Source organism: Rissa tridactyla, chromosome 25 (genome assembly GCF_028500815.1).
Source record: "Rissa tridactyla isolate bRisTri1 chromosome 25, bRisTri1.patW.cur.20221130, whole genome shotgun sequence".
NCBI lineage: Eukaryota > Metazoa > Chordata > Aves > Charadriiformes > Laridae > Rissa > Rissa tridactyla.
The window spans coordinates 41,103-61,909 of NC_071490.1; the positions used below are offsets into that span (position 1 = coordinate 41,103).

A 20,807-nucleotide genomic window follows, 5' to 3' on the forward strand; every position below is an offset into this window, starting at 1 on the left:
GCGGAGCAGGAGGCTTGGTGCCCACCCTGCACCGAGGAGGAAGCAGGCAGGTCAGGCAGCAAAGAGGATGTTCTTTGCTGCTAGGGGCTCTCTTTTTTTTTTTTTTTTTTTTTTTTTTTTGGGGGGGGGAAGGGATAACTCAACCTCTTTCCCTCTCCTTTTCCCCAGCATGAAACCCGCCAGCCCAGCCAAGCGCCCCAAAAAGGAGGCGGTGGACGAGGAGCTGCACCCGGAGCACTACCGCAAGTACTCGGAGTACATCAAGGGCAGCAACCTGGATGCCCCCGACCCTTACCGCGTGGGCCGCATCAAAGAGATCTTCTGCAACATCCGCAGCAACGGCAAACCCAACGAGGCCGACATCAAACTGCGCATCTACAAGTTCTACAGGTGGGGGCTGCGTTACGGGGGTGCAGAGCTCCCCGACTGGGCTGCAGGGCTCCCCCTGAGGTCTTGGGTGCTGGGAAAAACCTCTGCACCATCAGCTCAAGGTTGTGCCGGAGCTGGGTGACTCGAGCGCGGCGGCGTGGTCGGTCGGTGCAGCGTTGGGCACTGCTCAAAGGGGCTCATCACCGCGGCGGTCAGGGCTCAGACCCGGTGCTGAGCCGCAGCCCCAGCGCCGTGTCGGGGCGTGGGTGTTTACCCAAATATTTGCAGGCTCTTAGTCATCTCCCCCACACCACGCAGGGATGCACGCGAAGAGCCTTGGCAGCGGGAGAGGAACGTGCTGACGCTCAGACCTGTGTGTTTTGGGCCTAACAGCTCCTCGATTTACATCTCGTTGCCTTTAAATTCACTTGCCAGCTCCAGTGCCAATTCCTTCTCCTTCCTCTAAGAACCCCCCCCCCCCCCCCCCAAAAAAAAAACTCCCTTTGGTATGAAACAAATCATCCCTTTGGTGCTGTGCCCAGGCCATGCCAGCGAACACGCGCAGCTGGAGGAAACAAATCCTCCTGTCTCTGGGGACACGGAGTGATGTGAGCGCCAGAGGCTAGACCGGGGTGAGGATCTTGCTGAAAACGTTTCCCCCCCATCCAGATGACTTTTTTTTTTTTTTTTCTTTCCTTTCCCCGCAGACCCGAAAACACGCACAAGTCCATGAAAGCCAGCTACCACGCAGACATCAACCTCCTGTACTGGAGCGACGAGGAGACGACGGTCGACTTCCGCGCTGTGCAGGGCCGTTGCACGGTGGTGTATGGGGAGGATCTGACGGAGAGCATCCAGGATTATTCCGCCGGTGGGCTCGACCGCTTCTACTTCTTGGAGGTGAGGGAGCTGGGGTTCAAGGGGTCTGGCTGTGTCCCTGGCGCAGGCTGTCCTACCTCTCCGCGGGTGTTTTGCACAGAGGAGCCGCTGTGCAGAGTGAGAATTGGTAGCTCGTTGGAATCTCTTGGCGAAATAAGTCTCGGATGCAAAGGGAGCTTTAATTTGAGCATCACCAAGAGCTGGCTGAAGCGCTCCCTATGGAGCTGAGGGGACAAATTCGGATGCCCAGGTGGCCTCCCCAGCTCTCTGAGGCAATGGAGAGGGGGGAGATGGACCCCCTGTGGCCCCCAGCCTGGGTCCCCATCGGAGCTGTGAAACCAAAGGGCGGGTGTTGGCAACGCCTTAGCCATTTCTGAGATAAAAAAGCTCGTTGTATTCAAGCGTCCTGACCCCTTTCGCTTCCCCAGGCTTACAACGCAAAAACCAAGAGCTTTGAAGATCCTCCCAACCACGCTCGGAGCTCGGGCAATAAAGGGAAGGGGAAGGGCAAAGGGAAAGGTAAGTCTGCTTGGGGGGAGAGGTCTCGGGTGGGTGAACCGGTTTGCGTCTGCCGTTACACGCTGCCGAGCAGAGATAAGACGTGCTGCCGACCAGATATTTCTGCGCTGTCCTTGCTCCGACGCTCTGGCAGGATGCAGCGATGTGGCCTGTTTGTTTTTTTTTTTTTAAGGCACCTCATCTTTGCCAAATAAACCTTGCAGCGAGAGCACCTGGTCCCTGAGAGATTTCAAAGCTTTTCGCTTGCCAGCCCCCTGCTAGGGGCTGGCCGCTCGGTAGCGTAGGGCTTTGTAGCCTGCTCCCAACGCGGGGAGCTGCCCTCCGAGTTATCCCGCCGCCCGTCTGACCCTCAGAAACTCTCTGCCTGTGCCCACGGGCTCTTGGCTGGAAAGGGATCGCATGGGGGAAAGATGAGAAGCTTCCCTTCCAAATGCCAGGGTGTATTCTGGCAGCGGAGGCGAAACAAGTAAGGGGAAGAAGAAAGGTGCTTGAAGCTGATGTTTTAACTGCTGCGGAGGAGGGGGAGAAGAATTTGCCTCGTAAGCACTAAGAGGAGGAAATGACTTTGCCTTTTGATGTGAGCGGGGCTCTGTTCGCAGGCAAAGGCAAAGGGAAGTCGTCGGTGAGCTGCGAGCAAAGCGAGCAGGAGCCGGCCGAGCTGAAGCTCCCCAAGCTGCGCACCCTGGATGTCTTCTCCGGCTGCGGAGGGCTGTCCGAGGGCTTCCACCAGGCAGGTGAGCGGCAGAGCGGGGACAACGGTGGGGTGACAAGCAGAGCCCACGGGAAGACGGGCAGCAGTGCCGGCCGCTCGGTTCCTCAGAGCTGGTGGTTGTGTTTGGCATGTGCCGGCTCGGGGTGCGAGCCAGCGCTCTGCTCCTCCGCACAGGCTCAAGATCCTCCGCTTTGTCTCCCCAGGCGTGTCGGAGACGCTCTGGGCCATCGAGATGTGGGAACCGGCCGCCCAGGCTTTCCGGCTGAACAATCCCGGCACTACTGTCTTCACGGAGGATTGTAACGTCCTGCTGAAGCTGGTCATGTCCGGCGAGAAGACCAACTCGCTGGGGCAGAAGCTGCCGCAGAAAGGGGATGTGGAGATGCTGTGCGGTGGTCCCCCCTGCCAGGGCTTCAGCGGCATGAACCGCTTCAACTCCCGCACCTACTCCAAGTTCAAGAACTCCCTGGTGGTCTCCTTCCTCAGGTGAGCAGAGGAGGTGGCGAGGAGCTGTGTTGGGGTGCCAGCGTGGCCCCCCCACCTCAAATGTCGCTCTGTGTCGCTCGCGTGTCCCTCTCCCTCCTCGCAGCTACTGTGACTACTACAGACCGCGGTTCTTCCTTCTGGAGAACGTCAGGAACTTTGTGTCCTTCAAGCGTTCCATGGTGCTGAAGCTCACTCTGCGCTGCCTTGTCCGCATGGGTTACCAGTGCACCTTCGGGGTCCTACAGGTAGGGTGCTGGGTGACCTTAATTGGTCACAAAGACAGTTAATTGGGGTGAAAACCCTTCTTCTCTCACCCAACTCTGCTGTGAACCGTCCCTGAAGGAGCAGTTGGCTGCGTTGCTCCTTGGCTTCCCTGGGTGGCTTGGAGGACATTCCCAGCTCTTCGAGGACACAGACTGGGTGGAGATGCTCCAACCTCCTTCAGGAGTTGTCCCTTCCATTCTCAGGCTGGCCAGTACGGCGTGGCCCAGACGCGGCGGAGAGCCATCGTCCTTGCCGCAGCTCCTGGCGAGAAGCTGCCCATGTTCCCCGAGCCTTTGCACGTGTTTGCACCCCGTGCCTGTCAGCTGAGCGTTGTGGTGGACGACAAGAAGTTCGTTAGCAATATCACCCGGTGAGCCTTTGGAGCCATGCCGGGGCTGGCGAGGGGGAAGTCTCGGCTGCTCACGGCTCCCTCCTTCCTCCCAGGACATATTCCGGCCCCTTCCGCACCATCACCGTGCGGGACACCATGTCGGACCTGCCGGAGGTCAGGAACGGTGCCTCTGCCCTGGAGATCTCCTACAACGGAGAGCCCCAGTCCTGGTTCCAGCGGCAGATCCGGGGCTCCCAGTATCAGCCCATCCTCAGGGACCATATCTGCAAGGTACGGATGCCAGGGTCTCAATGCAGGGGGCCGGGTTGCACTCAGACCCCCCTAGACGCAAACCAAGATGGGGGTCAAGGGCGGGTTGGATGTGAGGTGGGGTGAGAGGGACCATCTCCAAGCCCTCCCGGGTTAACTTCCCCAAAGATGAGGCCGGCAGAGCTGTTGGGACTCATCCCTCTCCCTCAGCCTTCCCTGCAGCGAGGATCAGAGCTCTTGGGGTGGCTGGAGTCCCTCTGTGTCCCTTGCGGGTGACGGCGGGCTTGTTGTTGGCAGGACATGAGTGCCCTGGTCGCAGCCCGGATGAGACACATCCCCTTGGCCCCGGGTTCCGATTGGCGTGACCTGCCCAACATCGAGGTGCGGCTGTCGGACGGCACGACCACGCGCAAGCTGCGATACACGCACCACGAGAAGAAAAACGGCCGCAGCAGCTCCGGGGCGCTGCGGGGGGTCTGCTCCTGCGCCGAAGGTAGGTGCTGGCTCCCCAGAAACACCTGTGGCCGCCTCTCCGCCTCTTCCTCACCCTCTCCATCTTTGCAGGCAAGCCCTGCGACCCCGCGGACCGGCAATTCAACACCCTCATCCCCTGGTGCCTGCCCCATACCGGCAACCGACACAACCACTGGGCCGGGCTCTACGGGCGCCTGGAGTGGGACGGCTTCTTCAGCACCACCGTCACCAACCCTGAGCCCATGGGCAAGCAGGTGGGTGCCGCCGGATCCGTCCCCTCCGCTGGGAAGAGGCGGGCATTGCCAAACGGACGCCGTGGTCATAGAATCATAGACTGGTTTGGGTTGGAAGGGACCTTTAAAGGCCATCTAGTCCCAGCTCCCTGCCATGGGCAGGGACACCCCCACCTAGATCAGGTCGTTCAAAGCCCCATCCTGGCCTTGAATGTTTCCAGCCTCTCTGGGCAACCTGGGCCAGCATTTCACCACCCTCAACGTGAAGAATTTCTTATCTCTCATCTAAATCTCCCCTCTTCCAGTTCAAAACCGTTTCCCCTCGTCCTGTGGTTTCCCTCCCTGATCCAGAGTCCCTCCCCAGCTTTGCTGGAGCCCCTTTAAGGGACTGGAAGGTCTCACCAGAGCGGAGCAGAGGGGCAGAATGCACCCCCTCACCCTGCTGGCCACGCTTCTTTTGATGCAGCCCAGGTTCCCAGTGGCTTTCTGGGCTACCAGCGCACATTGCCAGCTCCTGTTGAGCTTCTCCCCCACCAACACCCCCAAGTGCTTCTCCTCAGGGCTGCTCTCCAGCCCTTCATCCCCACAGCCTGTCTTGATACCGGGGGTTGCCCCGACCCAGGTGCAGGACCCTGCCTTTGGCCTTGTTGACCCTCATGAGGTTCACATGGACCCACCTCTCAAGCCTGTCCAGGCCCCTCTGGATGGCATCCCTCCCCTCAGGCGTGTCATTGCACCACGCAGCTTGGTGTCATCGGAAATCTTGGGGAGGGTGTCCTTAATCCCACTATCCACGCCATTGATGAAGGTATTGAACAGTGCTGGTCCCAGCATGGACCTCTGAGGGACACCACTGGTCACCCATCTTTATCTGGGCATTGAGGTGTTGACCACCACCCTCTGGATGCCTCCATCCAGCCAGTTCCTCATCCAACAGTCCACCATCAAATCCTTATCTCCAATTTAGAGAGGAGCATGTCGGGGAGGACCCTGGCCAGGGCCTGACGGTTGGTTTTCCTTTGCTGCCGTAGGGTCGGGTACTGCACCCAGAGCAGCACCGGGTGGTGAGCGTGAGGGAGTGCGCCCGCTCCCAGGGCTTTCCCGACACCTATCGCCTCTTCGGGAACATCCTTGACAAGCACAGACAGGTCAGCGCCGGTGGCAAACCCCTCGCTGGTGCCGCAGTGCTGGTGGCATTGCTTGCGGCAAACCCCTCGCTGGTGGCCTTGCTGGTGGCAAACCCCTTGCTGGCGGCATTGCTGGTGACAAACGTCTTGCCGGTGCCATTGCTGGCATCATGGCGGAGCCGGTGCCCAGCGTTAACGCTCTCTCTCTCACAGGTCGGTAACGCAGTGCCTCCTCCTCTAGCCAAAGCCATCGGGCTGGAGATCAAGTCGTGCATGTTGGCGAAGCTGAGGGAAGACACGGCGGGTAGGTGGCGTGCCGGCAGCTGCCATCGTCCCCTCCCTGCACCACGGAATTGGATACACCGTCCGCTGCTTGGTCAGGGGGCTCCTGGGTTGGGGTGCGGCGGCGTCACCCCCTCTTCTCTCTCCCACCAGACCTCAGCGCCCTGGAGAAGATGGAGACCGTGGAGAAGATGGAGATCATGGAAACCGCCGACTGACGCGCGGCTTCTCCTCCGGCACCAGGACTCCCAAACATGCACTGATTTATTTTAAACCCTTTTTTTTTTTTTTTTTTGGTTTGTTTTATTTGATTTTTTTTTTTGTTTGTGTTTTTTTTTTTGTTTTTGTTTTTTTTTGTTTTTTTTTTAAATTCCTGGCCCAGGGGGGACACGCCGTGGCTCATCCCCCCCCTCCCCGGCCCTGCTCGTGTCTCCCTCCTGGCTGCCCTCTGCCGCTCTCTGTGATGGTCGAACTCCACTACCCCCCTGGCAGAGCCCTCTGGGGCCCCGCTCCCTGTTTTTATGCCGCATTGTATTGAAAATAATCGGCCGCTTTGTACAAGTGGGAATTGATACTTTATGTAGTTTTTATATGTTGTAATATTTCTTCAAATAAATCTCTCCTATGACTTATAAACCCCTTTTCCTTGCTCCCGGCCTAGCGCAGGCCTCGGCTCCGCGGGCCCAACTGAGATGTTGCTTAGCAACTGTCTCCCGGCATGCAACGCGGCTCGTCCTGCCCCGCCCCTTCCGTCTCCGCGACGCCGGAAGTGGCGCAGAGCCCCCGGAAGTGCGGCGCCTCCTTCCGGTGGCCGTGCGTGAGGGCGGTGGGAGCGCGATGCCGACGGGCGACTACGAGTGAGGAGACGGGGACGAACCCGGGCGGGGGGGACTGGGCGTTGGGCCTGGGCTTGGCCCAGCGCCGCGGGGGAGAACGACCTTGGGGGGAGCGGGGCTGGGGCCTGGCGGTAGCCGGCGGGCCCCGGGTGTGGGGCCTGGCCGGCCCCGGGTGTGGGGCCTGGCCGGCCCCGGGGGCGCTTCGGGGCTGTGATGGGTGAGGGGAAGGGGGCAGCGGCGGTGCTGGGGGCCGAGTGCAGAGGGAGCGGCGAGGGGGAGTGTAGGGGTGGCCGGGACCCGGGTCTGAGGGGACAGCAGGGCGGCCGGGGCCTGGAGCCCGGGGCTGAGGGGACAGCAGGGTGGCCGGGGCCTGGCGCTGAGGGGACAGTGGGGTGGGCGCAGCCCGGGTCCGAGGGGACAGCAGGGCGGCCGGGGCCTGGAGCCCAGGGCTGAGGGGACAGCGGGGTGGCCGCAGCCCGGGGCTGAGGGGATAGCGCAGCTGGGTGGCTGGAGCCTGGCGCTGAGGGGACAGCGGGATGGCCAGAGCCTGGGGCTGAGGGGACAGTGGGGCAGGTGGAGCCCTGGGATGAGTGGACAGTGGGGTGGCCGGAGCCTAGGGCTGAGGGGACAGTGGTGTGGCTGGCAGGGGACAGCGGATTTAAGGCTCTGCTCTCTCTCTGCAGCTCAAAGCCCAGCTGGGCCGACCAGGTGGAAGAGGAGGGTGGAGAGGATGGTGAGTGACTCCTGCTGCAGGCCAGTTCCCTCCCCCTTTTTCCTCTGTCGCTCCTCCTGCTGGTAACCGCAGAATTTTTCTGGAGAAAAAGAGCAGCTGCTTTTCTAAAATCAGCCTAGAGACGTGCCTGCTCTTTGTCCAGGGCTCAGAACAGGTTCCCAGGCTCTTCTCCGAGGCCGATCCTTGCGAGCAGAGCGTTCCTGACCTGGAACGGGGAGCAGGATCCTTCTCACTGTCCTTATTCCATCCATTTTAGGGGCTGAGGAAGCCCAGGGGGTTGGAGCAGCTGAGATTTCTTGGCTCTTTGGCTTTTTCCAAGGGGCAGAAAAGCAGGGCACCTCCTCCCTGCGGGGAGAGGCTGTGTGGGGGCGTGGGGCTCCTTCCCCCTCAGCCGGGCTGTCCCCAAGCGAGGGGGTGTCTGTCCCCCTTCTCTCCCCGCAGACAAATGCATCACCAGCGAGCTGCTGAAGGACATCCCCCTGCCAGGGGTGCTGGGGGGCACCCTGAGCGCTGAGGCCGAGCTTCTGAAAGGAGGTGAGAGCTGGGTGAGAGGCCAGGGGGGAAGCTGTTTTTTCCTGCCGCCTCCCCCGAGTCGGACACTGTCCCACTGTCCCCCTTCCCTGCAGGCCCGCTCCCCTCCCCAAAGGAACTTATCAATGGGAACATCAAAACCATCACGGAGTATCGCGAGGAGGAGGATGGACGCAAAGTGAAGGTGAGTAATGTGTCCTGAGCTGCCATTTTGGCTTCTTCCTCCTGCCGAGCCCCCACTTTTTCCCTCCCAGAGCCCTCGGCTCTGCCCTGGCGCAGGGTCGGGCAGCACCAGGCAGCCACGGGCAGCAGGGACGTCCCATCAGAGCCCCATTTCGACTCTGCTGCTTTGGGCAGCCCCAAACTTGGACGTGTCGGGTGGAGGTACGTCTGCCATCCTTCGTCCTGCGTTGATCATTTCTTTTGCCCTTTTACAGATCATCCGCACTTTCCGCATCGAAACCAGGAAGGCCTCCAAGGCAGTGGCCCGTCGGAAGGTGAGCGTCTCCTGCGGGAATGGAGAGGGAGGGAAGGAAATCTGCACTCCAGCAGGAACCGCTTCATTTCCCAGCCCTTTGCTTCTGTCCGTTCCTTCTCAATCTTCCAGCGACCCCTCGGTCGCTGCTTTTTCTTTTTCCCTTCCTGCTGGTTGCTTCTGTTCTGTATCCAGTAATTTCTTGGGGATGTGCCCTGCGAGTGGCTCCCCATTGCTCCCCATTTTCTCCCCAGAACTGGAAGAAATTTGGCAACTCGGAGTTTGATGCCCCCGGACCGAACGTGGCCACCACCACCGTGAGTGACGATGTCTTCATGACCTTCATCACCAGCAAGGAGGTGGGTCAGGTGCGCTGGAAACTTTTAGACGAGGGGGGAGCCCCCCAGTGACGCCGTGCCCGAGCGAGTAGTGGATCCCACGGGACTCAGGAGTCTCCCTGTCCCCCAGGATCTGAACTGCCAGGAGGAGGAGGATCCCATGAACAAGCTGAAGGGGCAGAAGATTGTCTCGTGCCGTATCTGCAAGGGCGACCACTGGACCACCCGCTGTCCCTACAAGGACACCCTGGGGCCGATGCAGAAGGAGTTGGCCGAGCAGTTGGGGCTGTCCACAGGCGAGAAGGAGAAGCTGCCCGGAGGTACGGCACCCCTTTATCCTGAGAGGTTGAGGGAAGTCATCCTCCCCCTCTACTCTGCCCTGGTGGAGTACCGGGTCCAGTTCTGGGCTCCCCAGTTCAGGAAAGATACGGAACTACTGTAGAGAGTCCAGTGGAGGCTACGAGGATGATGAGGGGATGGAGCATCTCTCTGCTGAGGAAAGGCTGAGGGACCTGGGGCTGTTTAGGCTGGAGAAGAGAAGCCCGGGAGGGGATCTCATCGATGCTGAGCGGTATCTATAGGGCAGGTGGCAAGAAGCACGGAGCCAGGCTCTTTCCAGTGGTGCCCAGTGACAGGATAAGGAGTAACGGGCACAAACTGGAATATGGGAAATAAGGAAAATTTTACTTTGAGGGTGCCAGAGCCCTGGGACAGGCTGCCCAGGGGGTCTCCTCCTCCGGAGATATTCCAAACCTGCCTGGATGCGTTCCTGTGTACCCTGCTGTGGGTCACCCTGCTGTGGCAGGGGGTTGGACAAGATGATTTCCAAAGCTCCCTTCCAACCCTGACGAGTCTGTGACTCTGTGTGAGATGGGGGGACAAGGAGGCGGGGGGGGGGGGGGGTGTCACTGTCTGGCTGTGGGCAGCCTCACCCCCTGCCTGTCGCCTTTCCCGCCCTCAGAGCCGGAGCCGGTGCAGGCTCAGCAGAGCAAGACGGGCAAGTACGTCCCCCCCAGCCTGAGAGACGGAGCCAGCCGCCGCGGGGAGTCCATGCAGCCCAACCGCAGGGGTAAGGCGGGCGTCTCCTCGGGGTGGGGACACCCTCCCCGCTCCCCTCTGCGTGACGCCGGGCCTCCGCGGTGCCGTGTACGGCACACGCCGGCTCTCCCTGCAGTCCCACCAGTGGCCCTGACCCTCCTTGTCCTTCCCCTCACCCCCGCCAGCTGATGACAATGCCACCATCCGTGTCACCAACCTGTCCGAGGACACGCGTGAGACTGATCTCCAGGAGCTGTTCCGGCCCTTCGGCTCCATCTCTAGGATCTATTTAGCCAAGGACAAGACCACTGGGCAGTCCAAGGTGGGCACGGAGGGATTTTCCCCTTTAGGGGGGCTGAGGAGGAGTCCCCTCGCCCCCGGCTTCCTCTCACCCTCTCGCTTTCCTCCCACCTCAGGGTTTCGCCTTCATCAGCTTCCACCGCCGGGAGGACGCGGCCCGGGCTATTGCCGGCGTCTCCGGATTTGGCTATGACCACCTGATCCTTAACGTGGAATGGGCCAAGTAAGTGCCGGCAGGGGGTGGCTTGGAGGATTGGGGGGGGTGACACACGCTCTGTCCCTCTGACCGGGTGCTGCACACCGTCTCCCCCCTCCTCACCGTCCTCTCCTCTCTCCTCGCCACGCACTCCCTTCTCCTTACCGCCCTCTTTTCCTTCTCCACAGACCCTCCACCAACTGAATCCGGTGCTGCCGGCGCCGCGCTGGCTCCCAGCGAGAGCGATCGGCGCTTCTAAATAAAGACGAGCGGTCTGGTATGCACCAAGGTGTCGATGTGAGCTGAGGGGAGGGTTCAGCAGCCCCCCATCCTTGTCCCCACGCTGAGGCTGTCCCCGACTCACCCCAACTCCAGGCACGCGGTGGGGCTGGCAGCGCCCAAGCCAGCGACACGGGGAAGGGCACGGTGCCGCCGTTCCTTGTTTTTTAGTCTCAGCCCCAGCTTTTCAGCGAGGAAAAAGGGGGATCTCTGCCAAAAAAAGGTGACACGCGAGGCTGTGCTTGTGGTTTGGGCTTTAATCTCGCTTCTCCCATGTTACTGCTGCCCTTTGCAGGAGGGAAACATGTGCCCAAGGGCTACGCTGGGCCCTGTACTGGCTGCATTGGGCCACCCCGGGGTGCTCCTAGGTTGCCGGCCGCAGCTCCACGTGCTCAGCTGGCTCTTCGGCGGCAGAGCCGGTGCTGCAGCCGGCACCGCAGCAGCTCTGCATGCTGTCGGCCAGGGCGGCGTAGAGCAGCGGGTGCAGGCAGATGTTGAGGTTAACGAGGATCTTGCAGACCTGCGCGGTGGTGTGGATGGTTCTGGAAAAGGTGCAGTCCTCCGTGCCCCGGGGCAGCAGGCGCTGCCGCAAATTGAGGTTACGGAAAATATGGTAGGGCAAGTAGGAAAAGGCATAAAGAGCCACTCCCACCCCCACCAGTATTCCCACCTTGCGTTTTTCTGGCTGGCTGAGGTGAGGATTACGGAAAACAGTGCGGATAATGGCGGCGTAGCAGGAGGTGGTGAGCAGGAAGGGCAGCCCGCAGCCCAGCGTGGCCAGCACCAGGCTGTAGGGATAAAACTCCCGCAGCCGCCGCGGGACCGCGCTCCCCAAACACTCGATCGCACCCTCTGCTTCTTGCAGCTCCGCAAAAAAAAGGGTGGGTGCCGAAAACACCCCGGCCAGCACCCAAATAACCGCGCTCAGCACCTTGGCGTGGTGTGGCCGCAACCTCCCGTGGACCCACAGCGGGTGAACGATGCCGAGGTAGCGGTTGAGGCTGATGCAGGTGACGAAGAAGATGCCGCCGTAGAGATTGCTGTTGAAAAGGAAACGTTCCAGCTTGCACAGCACCGGTCCGTAGCGCCAGTGCTTGGGCGGGTAGTAATACGCCACCAGAAAGGGCAGGGAGAGGGAGTAGAGCATCCCGCTGACGGCCAGGTGGAAGGAATAGACGATGCCGCTGTGCCAGGAGCGCTCATGGGCGAGGAAACGGTAGACGGCGACGCCGTTACCCCCCAGCGCCGCTGGGAATTGCGCCGCCAGCACCGGCCACAGCGACTCCTGGAAGCCGCTGAAGTTCTTGCAGTGACTGAAGTTGGTGGCCATCTCGGGGTGGGGGGGGGGGGCGGTTCCTCCCGGTGTCCCCCCCGGCCCCGCTTCTCTTTTTGGTGGCTGCAGGCAGGGGTGCAGTTTCGGTTGCGGGCAGCGAAGAGGCAGAGCGCGGCCACGAGGCACGGCTTGCAGGCAAATGGCTGCGCCAGGAAGTGGTGAGGGTTAATGAGTGCCGTCCGCCTCGCGCCGGCACCGAGGAGGTGTTGCAGTCCCACGTTGGGGACAGAATGTGTCCCCTCCTCTGTCCCCCCCCCCCCCCCCGGCCCTTGCCTGGCTCCCAGGGTGCAGGCAGGGGCCCGTGCTGCCTGCAGCCGCTCCACTCGCCCCACTCACCCCGTCCTTCTTGGGGTCCGCGCTCGCCGCCGTCCTCTCCTGTCCCTCCCACCTTGGTGGCGATCACAGGGTCACATCCTGCCCCGTTTTCGGGACAGCGTGGGCAGAATGCTGTCAGGGGCGTGTTATAAGCAGGGAAGGGCAGTTCCTCTTCTGAAGGGCAGCAGCCAGACAGAGCCTGGCATCTGCCTTCTGCCCTGGGCACCGAGGCAGAAGGAGCCGGGGCTGCCTGCTCTGCCCGACCGCATTGGGGCAGCATGGCAAGGGCCACCCTGGGTGGGAGACCCCACTTTTTATCATAGAAGGATTTAGGTTGGAAGGGACCCTTAAAGGCCACCTACTGCCATCCCCTGCCATGAGTGGGGACATCTTCAACCAGCCCAGGTTGCCCAAAGCCCCGGCCAACCTGGCCTTGAACCCCTCCAGGGATGGGGCGGCCACAGCTTCTCTGGGCAACCTGGGCCAGGGGCTCACCGCCCTCATAGTGAAAAATTTCTATATCTAAATCTCCCCTTTTTCAGCTTAAACCCATCCCCCCTCATCCCACGGCTCCCCTCCCTGATCCAGAGTCCCTTCCCGGCTTTCCTGGAGCCCCTTTAGGGACTGGAAGGGGCTCCAAGGTCTCCCCGGAGCCTTCTCTTCTCCGGGCTGAACCCCCCCAGCTCAGCCCGGCCCCACAGCAGAGGGGCTCCAGCCCTCCCAGCATCTCCGGGGCCTCCTCCGGCCCCGCTCCCACAGCTCCGCATCCTTCCCATGGCCCCAGAGCTGGAGGCAGTGCCGCAGGGGGGTCTCCCCAGAGCGGAGCAGAGGGGCAGAATCCCCCCCCTCGCCCTGCTGGGGATGCAGCCCAGGTTGCCGGTGGCTTTCTGGGCTACCAGCACACGTTGCCGGCTCCCGTTGAGTTTTTCCCCCACCAACACCCCCAAGTCCTTCTCCTCAGTGCTGCTCTCCAGCCCTTCATCCCCCAGCCCCTGTTGATACCGGGGCTTGCCCCAATCCAGGGGCAGGACCCCGCATTTGGTCCCCCCAAACCCAGCGCAGCCACGGGCGGTGGTTCCAAGCAGTGTATTACACAGGAACGGGGCAGGGGGCGGAGGGGGGGGGCCATTTCCTCTTCCCCCCCACAGTCTTGGCGCGTGGCTGGCAGCTGGTGCCTCAGCGTTTTCCCTTCTTGGCACGTCCAGGCCGCCGGAAAATCATCTTCCCCTTTGTCAGCAGCTTCCCTCTTTGCCCCTTCGGCCTGGAGGGGGCACGACCGGAGCTGGGATGGGCCCCTTGCCGGCCTGGGTGCTCAGTTCCTCGGTGTAGCTTTCGGCCGCCCGCCCCGTGCTTGGCCTTGCCACGGTGCCGCGAATCCCTTGGTGCCGCTTCTCCCTTCCGCTGCTTCCCCGGTGCTGTGGGGCGAGGGTTGGGGGCGGCGGGATGCTCTGCTTGGCTTTGCCGTCGTCGCTTCCGTAGCGGGGCAGGGCCCGAGGAGCTTCGCTTCCTCTTGGTGCGGTCGGGGAACAGATCTTGGGGGGAGATAGACACAAAAAAAGGGCTGTTGAGCGAAAAAGGGGGGACGGGGGGGACGCCGTTGCGGCTGATGGATGTGTCAGTGCGTTTACTTTGAACCGAGATCATGGAGAACTCAAGGTTTTTTGCATCATCAGCCACTATCAGCAGGAGGAGGGGACAGCGGAGGCTCGGTCCCCTCCAGACTCACCTTTGTCCGGCTCCTCGCCCACCTCCTGCCGGTAATACTCGGCATCGCTCTCCTCCGACTGCTCGCCCGCATCCTGCTGCTCCGGCGCCCCGGGATCCTCGGCGTCACTGTCACCGTCCTGCTGCCGTTTCCTCCGAATCCCCACCAGGCTCTTCTCCCTGCGGTGCCACCATCGTGTCACCCTCTGCCGGATCGGTGCCGGATTCCGCCGCTGCCGGCCCCTGCCCTCACCTGTGAGCCTCCCGCTGCCGCCGCTTGCGTTCCACATCCGCCTCCTGCTTCTGCCGCCGCTCCGCCTTCAGCTGCAGCTTCGCCTCCTTCCGCGCCAGGATCTCCTTCACCTCCGCCTCCGTTTTGTGGACTTAAAACACACGGGGAAAGGGGTGAGATGCCGCGGTCGGAGCCCCCGCGTCGGCACCTTTACCGGAGACGGTGTTTTGCGGCACTTACTGAAGCCGTGGTAGAGGACGTTGCCCTGCGCCAGGCCCTCCTCCACCTTGATGAGCTGCAGAGTCATGCGGGGGCCGATCTGCAGGAATGGGGGGTGGGGGTGGGGGTGCGGAGAGCCCAGGTCAGGCTCGATGGCATCCCCGGGGCGATGGCAACCGCGGCGTCACCGCTGGCACCCACCTCGGTGAGGCGCACGGCGCTCTGCTGCGCTTTCATGTTGCCTCGGCCGGCGTACGCCTGCGGCAGCTCTAGGACGTTGTGGGTCCCGTCTTGCTCGGCCTCGCTCTCCGACAGGTTTATGTCCCTGCCAAGGGACAGGAACGCGTTTGGGGACAGGCCGGAAGGCACCTGTGGGACTCTTGTCCCCCTTGATGCCCCCCACACACTTCACCAGCAGCTCGCTGATGTCTTCCAGGCGGCTCATGTTGGGGAACTTCTCCTGCAGCAGCTTCTTCACGGCTTTGTTCATGCCCACGGGCACGACCTTCAGGCTGCTGTGAGGAGGAGGAGGAGGAAGAGGTCAGTGCTGGGACACGGGGCGCAGGGTGTTCCCCCCCCCCCCCCCAGAATCAGGGGCACGACACTCACTAATGCCTGAAATCGAGGAGCTGCGTCTCTGCGTCGTAGCTGATGAGCAAACACCTCTTGATGTTGTTGAGGTTGACCTGTGGAAGAAGGAAGAGGAGAGGGGTGGGAATAGGAGAGGGAAGGGAAGGGAAGGGGAGAGGAGAAGGGAAGGAGAGGGAAGAGGAGAGGGGAGGAGGGAAGGGAAGGAGAGGGGAGAGGAGAAAGGAAGAGGAGAGGGAAGGGAAGGAGAAGAGAGGGAAGAGGAGAGGGAAAAGATTAGATTTCAGTCGGAAGGGCCCTACAACGATCACCTAGTCCGACTGTCTGACCAATTCAGGGCTGACCGAAAGTTAAAGCGTGTTTTTAAGGGCATTATCCAAACGCTTCTCAAACCCTGCCAGGCCTGGGGCATCGACCACCTCTCCAGGAAGGCTCTTCCAACCTCTCAGTAAAGAAACGCTTCCTAAAATCCAGTCTGAACCTCCCCAGGTGCAGCTTTGAACCATTCCCACGTGTCCAGCACCCCCAGATCCCTTCCTGCAGGGCTCCTTCTCCAGCCGCTTCTCTCCCAGTTCATCCCCGTGCCCAGCATTACTCCGTCCGTCCTGCGTGGAATCCGGCATTTGGACTTGTTAAATTAAACTTCGTCCCGTTAATCATAGCCCAGTGCTCCGATTTATCCAGATCCTTCTGCAAAGTCACTCAAGGGAGTCGACAAGCACCTCCCACTTGGGAATTCAATGCCCGCATCCAGATCGTCGATCAATATGTTGAACAGAATTGAACCCCGAGGAGCAGGGTTTGAAAAGTCGTGGCAGTCCGGTGAAGTTCCCGATGACTGGAAAAGGGGAAACATGACCCCTGTTTTTCAAAACTGGGAAAAAAGGATGACCCAGGGAACTACAGGCCAGTCAGTCTCACCTCCGTGCCCGGCAAGATCATGGAGCAGATCCTCCTGGAAACTCATGCTAAGGCACGTGGAAAATAAGGAGGTGACTGGTGACAGCCAACACGGCTTCCCCAAAGGCAAATCGCGCCTGACAAATTTGGTGGCCTTCTGCGATGTTGCCACAGCGTTGGTAGACAAGGGGAGAGCAACCGACATCATCCACCTGGACTGACGCAAAGCGTTTTGATGCTGTCCCGCACGACATCCTGGTCTCTAAATTGGAAAAGCGTGGATTTGGTAAGGATAAGGAACTGGCTGGCTGGCCGCACTCAAAAGGGTTGCGGTCAACGGCTCGATGTCCACCTGGAAACCAGCGAGGAGCGGCGTTCCTCGGGGCTCAGTGCTGGGATCGGTGCCGTTTAACATCTTTGTCGGAGACACGGACAGTGGGATTGAGGGCACCCCCTCACCAACTTTGCCGACGACACCAAGCTGCGCGGCGCCATCGACACGCTGGAGGGAAGGGATGCCATCCAGAGGGATCTGGACAGGCTGGACCCCGCCAACCTCATGAAGTTCAATGAGGCCAAGCGCAAGGTCCTGCACCTGGCTGATGGCAATCCCAGGCACAAATCCAGGTTGGGCGGAGAATGGCTGGAGAGCAGCCCTGAGGAGAAGGACTTGGGGGTGCTGGTGGGGGAGAAGCTCAACGCGAGCTGGCAACGTGCGCTGGCAGCCCAGAAAGCCACCGGCAACCTGGGCTGCATCAAAAGAAGCGTGGCCAGCAGGGTGAGGGAGGTGATTCTACCCCTCTGGTGATACCCCACCAGGAGTACTGCATCCAGCTCTGGAGTCCTCAGCACAAGAAGGACACGGAGCCATGGGAGCGGGGCCGGAGGAGGCCCCGGAGACGCTGGGAGGGCTGGAGCCCCTCTGCTGTGGGGCCGGGCTGAGCTGGGGGGGTTCAGCCTGGAGAAGAGAAGGCTCCGGGGAGACCTTGGAGCCCCTTCCAGTCCCTAAAGGGGCTCTGGGAAAGCCGGGAAGGGACTCTGGATCAGGGAGGGGAGCCGTGGGACGAGGGGGAATGGGTTTAAACTGAAAGACGGAAATTTAGATGAGATCTGGGGAAGAAATTCTTGGCTGTGAGGGGGGTGAGCCCTGGCCCAGGTTGCCCAGAGAAGCTGTGGCCGCCCCATCCCTGGAGGGGTCCAAGGCCAGATTGGCCGGGGCTTGGAGCGACCTGGGCTGGTGGGAGGTGGCCCTGCCCAGGGCAGGGGGTGGCACTGGGGGGGCTTTAAGGTCCCTTCCAACCCGAACCATTCTGTGAGCACAGGAGGTGGGTGCTGAGCCTCCCCCCGGCAGCGTGGGGACATCCCCATCCCCCCCCCCCCCCCCCAACCTCACCTACCCTGTGGACGTTGATGGAAGGGAACATGTTTTGGAACATGCTGGCCATCAGCTTGACCTGGATCTGCTGGAGACCGAAATTGCTGAGGACCAGCAGCGGGTGGTGGGTAAACTGCTGCTCGTGCATGCGGTGCCGCTTGAGGGACGACACCACGTCCTTGATCAGCGAGTACTAGAGAGGGGGGGACACACGCAGGAGGATGAGGAGGGGCCGAGACGCTGCCCTTCACGCCGGTGGGGAAGGGGGGGCTCTTTCCATCACCCACCTGCGTCACCTTGAACGTCAGCGTCGGGCCACCGGGCAGCCGGAAAAGCTTCTGGGGAGGGGGAGAGAAACGGTGCTCAATGCCGGGGGAAGCCACCGGTGCCGGGACGGAACCCCCCAGCCCCGGCCCCGGCGGAGACGCATCAGTGCGTTTACTTTGGATAGAATCACAGCGCAAACTCAGTGGGATTTTGTCATCCTCTGCGTCTGCAAACGGGGTGGAAACCCTCCCCCAAAAAAGGTGCTGGCGCCCCATAGGGGAGCACAGTCGCTGCGGAGGGGGACCCCCAAACCCCAGGAGCCTGGGGGTGGTGGTGGGGGGGTTTGTGCTACTCACAAAATTGATGCTGGAGGATGATTTGCTGAAGACCAAGAAATGCGTCACCCCCAGGGGCCCAGCCACAGCGACAAAATCCTTCAGGGAGTTGTTTTTCCGCACCTGCAGCACAAAAATGGCCAAGCCCTTGAGACCCCCATGTTCCAAACCACCTCCCGGCTGCGAGGGCTCCGCGTCAGCCTGGGGAGGGGGCAGGATTTCCCGCCCCCCACGAGGCAGAGGATCGTCCCCCGAGCTCACCTTGAGGGCTCTGGCGGTGTAGGGCTCCATCACCTTCCTGACGTCGGCGATCAGCTGCCGCACGTTCTTGCCGACGCGGCCGCGGTTGAAGACGAAGGAGTGGGGGACGGCGCTGTATTCCTGCTGGGCCTGGTGCAGCGCCGCCGCCCGCTCCGTCTTCTGGTTCTTGCTCTACCGGGGGTGGTGGTGGTGGGGAAACACACAGTCAGGGCCGGGGACCGGGTGGTCCTCGGTGGGGAGGAGGGGGAGCAACCCCGTCCTCATCCTCTCCTGTCCCTCAGGAGGGCCTGATCCCCGGTACAGCCGGGCCCCTCGTCCCTTCTTTTTACCCCCGGAAAGGCCCTAGACCCCAAGCCCTGGTACAGCCGGGCCCCCCATCCCCTCTTTTCCCCCCTGGGAGGGTCTGATCCCCCAATCCCTGGGACAACCGAGCCCCCCATCCCTTCCTGCCCCCTGGGAGGGCCCGATCCCCGGGACAACCGGGCTCCTTGTCCCTTCCTTTCACCCCCGGGAAGGCCCTAGACCCCAATGCCCGGTACAGCCGGGCCCCCTGTCCCCTCTTTTCCCCCCTGGGAGGGCCCGATCCTCGGTACAGCCAGGTCTCCCGTTCCCTCCAGCCCCCCGGGAGGGCCCACGCACCCGATCCCCGGTACAGCCGCCCCCCCTCCATCCCCTCCAGACCCCCGGGAGGGCCCGATCCCCCGTACAGCCGGGGCCCCCCGTCCCCTCCAGCCCCCCGGGAGGGCCCACGCCCCCCATCTCCGGTACAGTTGGGCGCCTCCCGTCCCTTCCTGCCCCTCAAGAGGGCCCCATCCCCCCGATCCTCGGTACAGCCGGGCCCCCTGCCCCTCCAGAGCGCCGGTAGGGCCCGATCCCCGGGATGTCTAGGCCCGCCGCGACTCCCGCTCGCCTCCCCCAGTGTCCTCGACCCCCCGCCCCGAGGAGGCCCGTTTCGCTCCCGCCGTGTCCTGGCTCCCCCCCCCCGGCCCCGTACTTTGCTCGGCCGCCCCATCTTGCCGCCGCCGCCGCCACCATGCGGCCACGGCCACTTCCGGCGCGCACCCTCCCTTCCCCTCCGGCTACTTCCGGAGCGCCACTTCCGGCCGGTCCCTGCCAGCTGCGCCCCGCGTTCCGCCCGCCGTTGCCATGGTTCCGCGGCCTCTTCCCACCAACCCGGTCCCGCCAACCCCCCCCCGGCCCGGCCCCGCAGCACCGCGGGGACCCCCCCGGCCCGGCCCGGCCCGGCCCGACCGTCCCTGCTCCCGCCATAGCAGGGAGGGCGAGGCCTGAGGGGCCGGGGCCGCCTCACCCATCCCATCCCATCCCACCCCATCCCGGCCCGGCGAACCCCCGGCCCCGCTGTCCCGTCTCGCCGCCGGCGCGAAGGTCAGTGCGAGGGGGCGGCTGTGGGGGGCGAAGTCACAGACTTTACTGCAGACCCCCAGAACCCCCCGCCCCGCGGCTCATCATCACCCCCAGAGCCACCCTCCGGGCTCCCCAGGTCGCCCAGAGCCCCCAGAGCCACTGTCTGTGCTCCCCAGGTCCCTCAGAGACCCCCCCTGAGCCCCCAGAGCCACTGTCTGTGCTCCCCAGGTCCCTCAGAGACCCCCCCTGAGCCCCCAGAGCCACTGTCTGTGCTCCCCAGGTCCCTCAGAGACCCCCTAGAGCCCCCAGAGACACTGTCTCTGCTCCCCAGGTCCCTCAGAGACCCCCCCTGAGCCCCCAGAGACACTGTCTCTGCTCCCCAGGTCCCTCAGAGACCCCCCCTGAGCCCCCAGAGCCACTGTCTGTGCTCCCCAGGTCCCTCAGAGACCCCCCCTGAGCCCCCAGAGCCACTGTCTCTGCTCCCCAGGTCCCTCAGAGACCCCCCCCTGAGCCCCCAGAGACACTGTTTGGGCTCCCCAGGTCCCTCAGAGACCCTCCAGGTCCCCCAGAGCCCCCCCCAGAGCCCCTCTCTGGGGCTCAGGGGGGTCCCTCAGAGAGGGCGTCCCTCAGAGACCCCTCAGGTCCCCCGGAGACCCCCTCCGGGCTCCTTAGGTCTCCCAGAGACCCCTCTGCGGGCTCCCCAAGTCCCCCAGAGCCCCTCCAGGTCCCCCAGAGACCCTTTCTGGGCTCTCCAGATGCCCCAGAGACCCCTTGGGTCCCCCAGAGCCCCTGTCTGGGCTCCCCAAGTCCTCCAGAGACCCTCCAGGTCCCCCAGAGCCCCCCTCTGAGCCCCCCAGGATCCTCAGAAACCCCTCAGGTCCCCAAGAGCCCGCCCAGAGCCCCCCCCTGCAGGCTCCCCAGGTCCCCAGAGCCCCCCCCAGGTCCCCCAGAGCCCCTCTCTGGGCTCCCCAGGTCCCCCAGAGGTCCCCGCCAGACCCCCGCAGAGCCCCCCTCCTGGCTCCTCAGGTCCCCCAGAGACCCCTCGGGTCCCCCAGAGCCCCCCTCTGGGCTCCCCAGATCCCCCAGAGACCCCCCCAGGTACCCCCAAGCACTGCTTCGGGCTCTTCAGAGCCCCCCCAGCCCCGCTCCCCAGGCTCCCCAACACCCCCAGAACGCCCCCCCAGGTTCCCCACCCCTCCATATTCCCCAAAGCCCCTCAGGCTCCCCAGCCCTTAAGGTTC

General features: G+C 62.7%; 5 protein-coding genes across 7 annotated transcripts in view; 3 read left to right on the forward strand and 2 right to left on the reverse strand.

Annotated features, from left to right (window-relative positions):
- Positions 1-164: 164 nt before the first annotated feature.
- Positions 165-6,582, forward strand: DNMT1 (DNA methyltransferase 1). The gene is made up of 13 exons (XM_054183451.1): positions 165-390; positions 1,077-1,269; positions 1,677-1,767; positions 2,367-2,501; positions 2,683-2,965; positions 3,069-3,210; positions 3,433-3,599; positions 3,674-3,851; positions 4,128-4,323; positions 4,395-4,558; positions 5,569-5,685; positions 5,878-5,968; positions 6,100-6,582. The coding sequence occupies exons 1-13, from the start codon at positions 170-172 to the stop codon at positions 6,162-6,164; spliced, it is 2,043 nt and encodes a 680-aa protein (XP_054039426.1). The 5' UTR covers positions 165-169; the 3' UTR covers positions 6,165-6,582.
- A 66-nt stretch (positions 6,583-6,648) lies between these two features.
- EIF3G (eukaryotic translation initiation factor 3 subunit G) lies at positions 6,649-10,677 on the forward strand. Of its 2 annotated transcripts, none has more exons than XM_054183456.1 (11): positions 6,649-6,803; positions 7,466-7,515; positions 7,957-8,049; positions 8,142-8,230; positions 8,484-8,543; positions 8,776-8,889; positions 8,990-9,179; positions 9,821-9,928; positions 10,083-10,219; positions 10,314-10,420; positions 10,582-10,677. In XM_054183456.1, the coding sequence occupies exons 1-11, from the start codon at positions 6,784-6,786 to the stop codon at positions 10,595-10,597; spliced, it is 984 nt and encodes a 327-aa protein (XP_054039431.1). In that variant the 5' UTR covers positions 6,649-6,783; the 3' UTR covers positions 10,598-10,677. The 2 variants fall into 2 exon arrangements, with proteins under 2 accessions (XP_054039431.1, XP_054039432.1); XM_054183457.1 differs by having other exon boundaries at positions 6,650-6,803; positions 8,776-8,880.
- Positions 10,678-10,933: 256 nt separating this feature from the next.
- On the reverse strand, positions 10,934-12,665 carry P2RY11 (purinergic receptor P2Y11). 2 transcript variants are annotated; one of them, XM_054183455.1, is made up of 3 exons: positions 12,342-12,665; positions 11,343-12,148; positions 10,934-11,192 (listed from the first exon to the last, which is right to left on the reverse strand). In XM_054183455.1, the coding sequence occupies exons 1-3, from the start codon at positions 12,598-12,600 to the stop codon at positions 11,037-11,039; spliced, it is 1,221 nt and encodes a 406-aa protein (XP_054039430.1). In that variant the 5' UTR covers positions 12,601-12,665; the 3' UTR covers positions 10,934-11,036. The 2 variants fall into 2 exon arrangements, with proteins under 2 accessions (XP_054039430.1, XP_054039428.1); XM_054183453.1 differs by having other exon boundaries at positions 10,934-12,148.
- A 406-nt stretch (positions 12,666-13,071) lies between these two features.
- Positions 13,072-19,267, reverse strand: PPAN (peter pan homolog). The gene is made up of 12 exons (XM_054183452.1): positions 19,196-19,267; positions 18,202-18,372; positions 17,962-18,063; positions 17,626-17,676; positions 17,361-17,531; positions 15,085-15,161; positions 14,883-14,990; positions 14,677-14,800; positions 14,497-14,575; positions 14,278-14,407; positions 14,047-14,204; positions 13,072-13,852 (listed from the first exon to the last, which is right to left on the reverse strand). Exons 1-12 carry the CDS (start codon positions 19,211-19,213, stop codon positions 13,497-13,499), a joined length of 1,545 nt encoding a protein of 514 aa, XP_054039427.1. The 5' UTR covers positions 19,214-19,267; the 3' UTR covers positions 13,072-13,496.
- A 221-nt stretch (positions 19,268-19,488) lies between these two features.
- Positions 19,489-20,807, forward strand: part of COL5A3 (collagen type V alpha 3 chain) — a 37,519-nt gene continuing 36,200 nt past the window's right edge. Inside the window, 1 exon segment of the mRNA XM_054183449.1 lies at positions 19,489-19,587. The gene's annotated coding sequence lies outside the window, so the exon portion shown is untranslated.

What these genes read in the sequence shown, in the direction of transcription:
- DNMT1 (XM_054183451.1), top strand. Translation starts at nt 170, where the DNA reads ATGAAACCCGCCAGCCCAGCCAAGCGCCCCAAAAAGGAGGCGGTGGAC. An exon ending in CTGGTGGTCTCCTTCCTCAG is followed by an intron (nt 2,966 to 3,068) that starts GTGAGCAGAGGA and finishes CCCTCCTCGCAG; the next exon opens with CTACTGTGACTACTACAGAC. An exon ending in GGTCTGCTCCTGCGCCGAAG is followed by an intron (nt 4,324 to 4,394) that starts GTAGGTGCTGGC and finishes CCATCTTTGCAG; the next exon opens with GCAAGCCCTGCGACCCCGCG.
- EIF3G (XM_054183456.1), top strand. Translation starts at nt 6,784, where the DNA reads ATGCCGACGGGCGACTACGA. An exon ending in GGCCGAGCTTCTGAAAGGAG is followed by an intron (nt 8,050 to 8,141) that starts GTGAGAGCTGGG and finishes CCTTCCCTGCAG; the next exon opens with GCCCGCTCCCCTCCCCAAAG. An exon ending in AGACCACTGGGCAGTCCAAG is followed by an intron (nt 10,220 to 10,313) that starts GTGGGCACGGAG and finishes CTCCCACCTCAG; the next exon opens with GGTTTCGCCTTCATCAGCTT.
- P2RY11 (XM_054183453.1), bottom strand. Translation starts at nt 12,600, where the DNA reads ATGCTGCCCCAATGCGGTCGGGCAGAGCAGGCAGCCCCGGCTCCTTCT. An exon ending in CGGACCCCAAGAAGGACGGG is followed by an intron (nt 12,149 to 12,341) that starts GTGAGTGGGGCG and finishes TTCCTGGCGCAG; the next exon opens with CCATTTGCCTGCAAGCCGTG.
- PPAN (XM_054183452.1), bottom strand. An exon ending in ACACCGCCAGAGCCCTCAAG is followed by an intron (nt 18,064 to 18,201) that starts GTGAGCTCGGGG and finishes TTTGTGCTGCAG; the next exon opens with GTGCGGAAAAACAACTCCCT. An exon ending in ATCAGCGAGCTGCTGGTGAA is followed by an intron (nt 14,801 to 14,882) that starts GTGTGTGGGGGG and finishes GTCCCTTGGCAG; the next exon opens with GGACATAAACCTGTCGGAGA.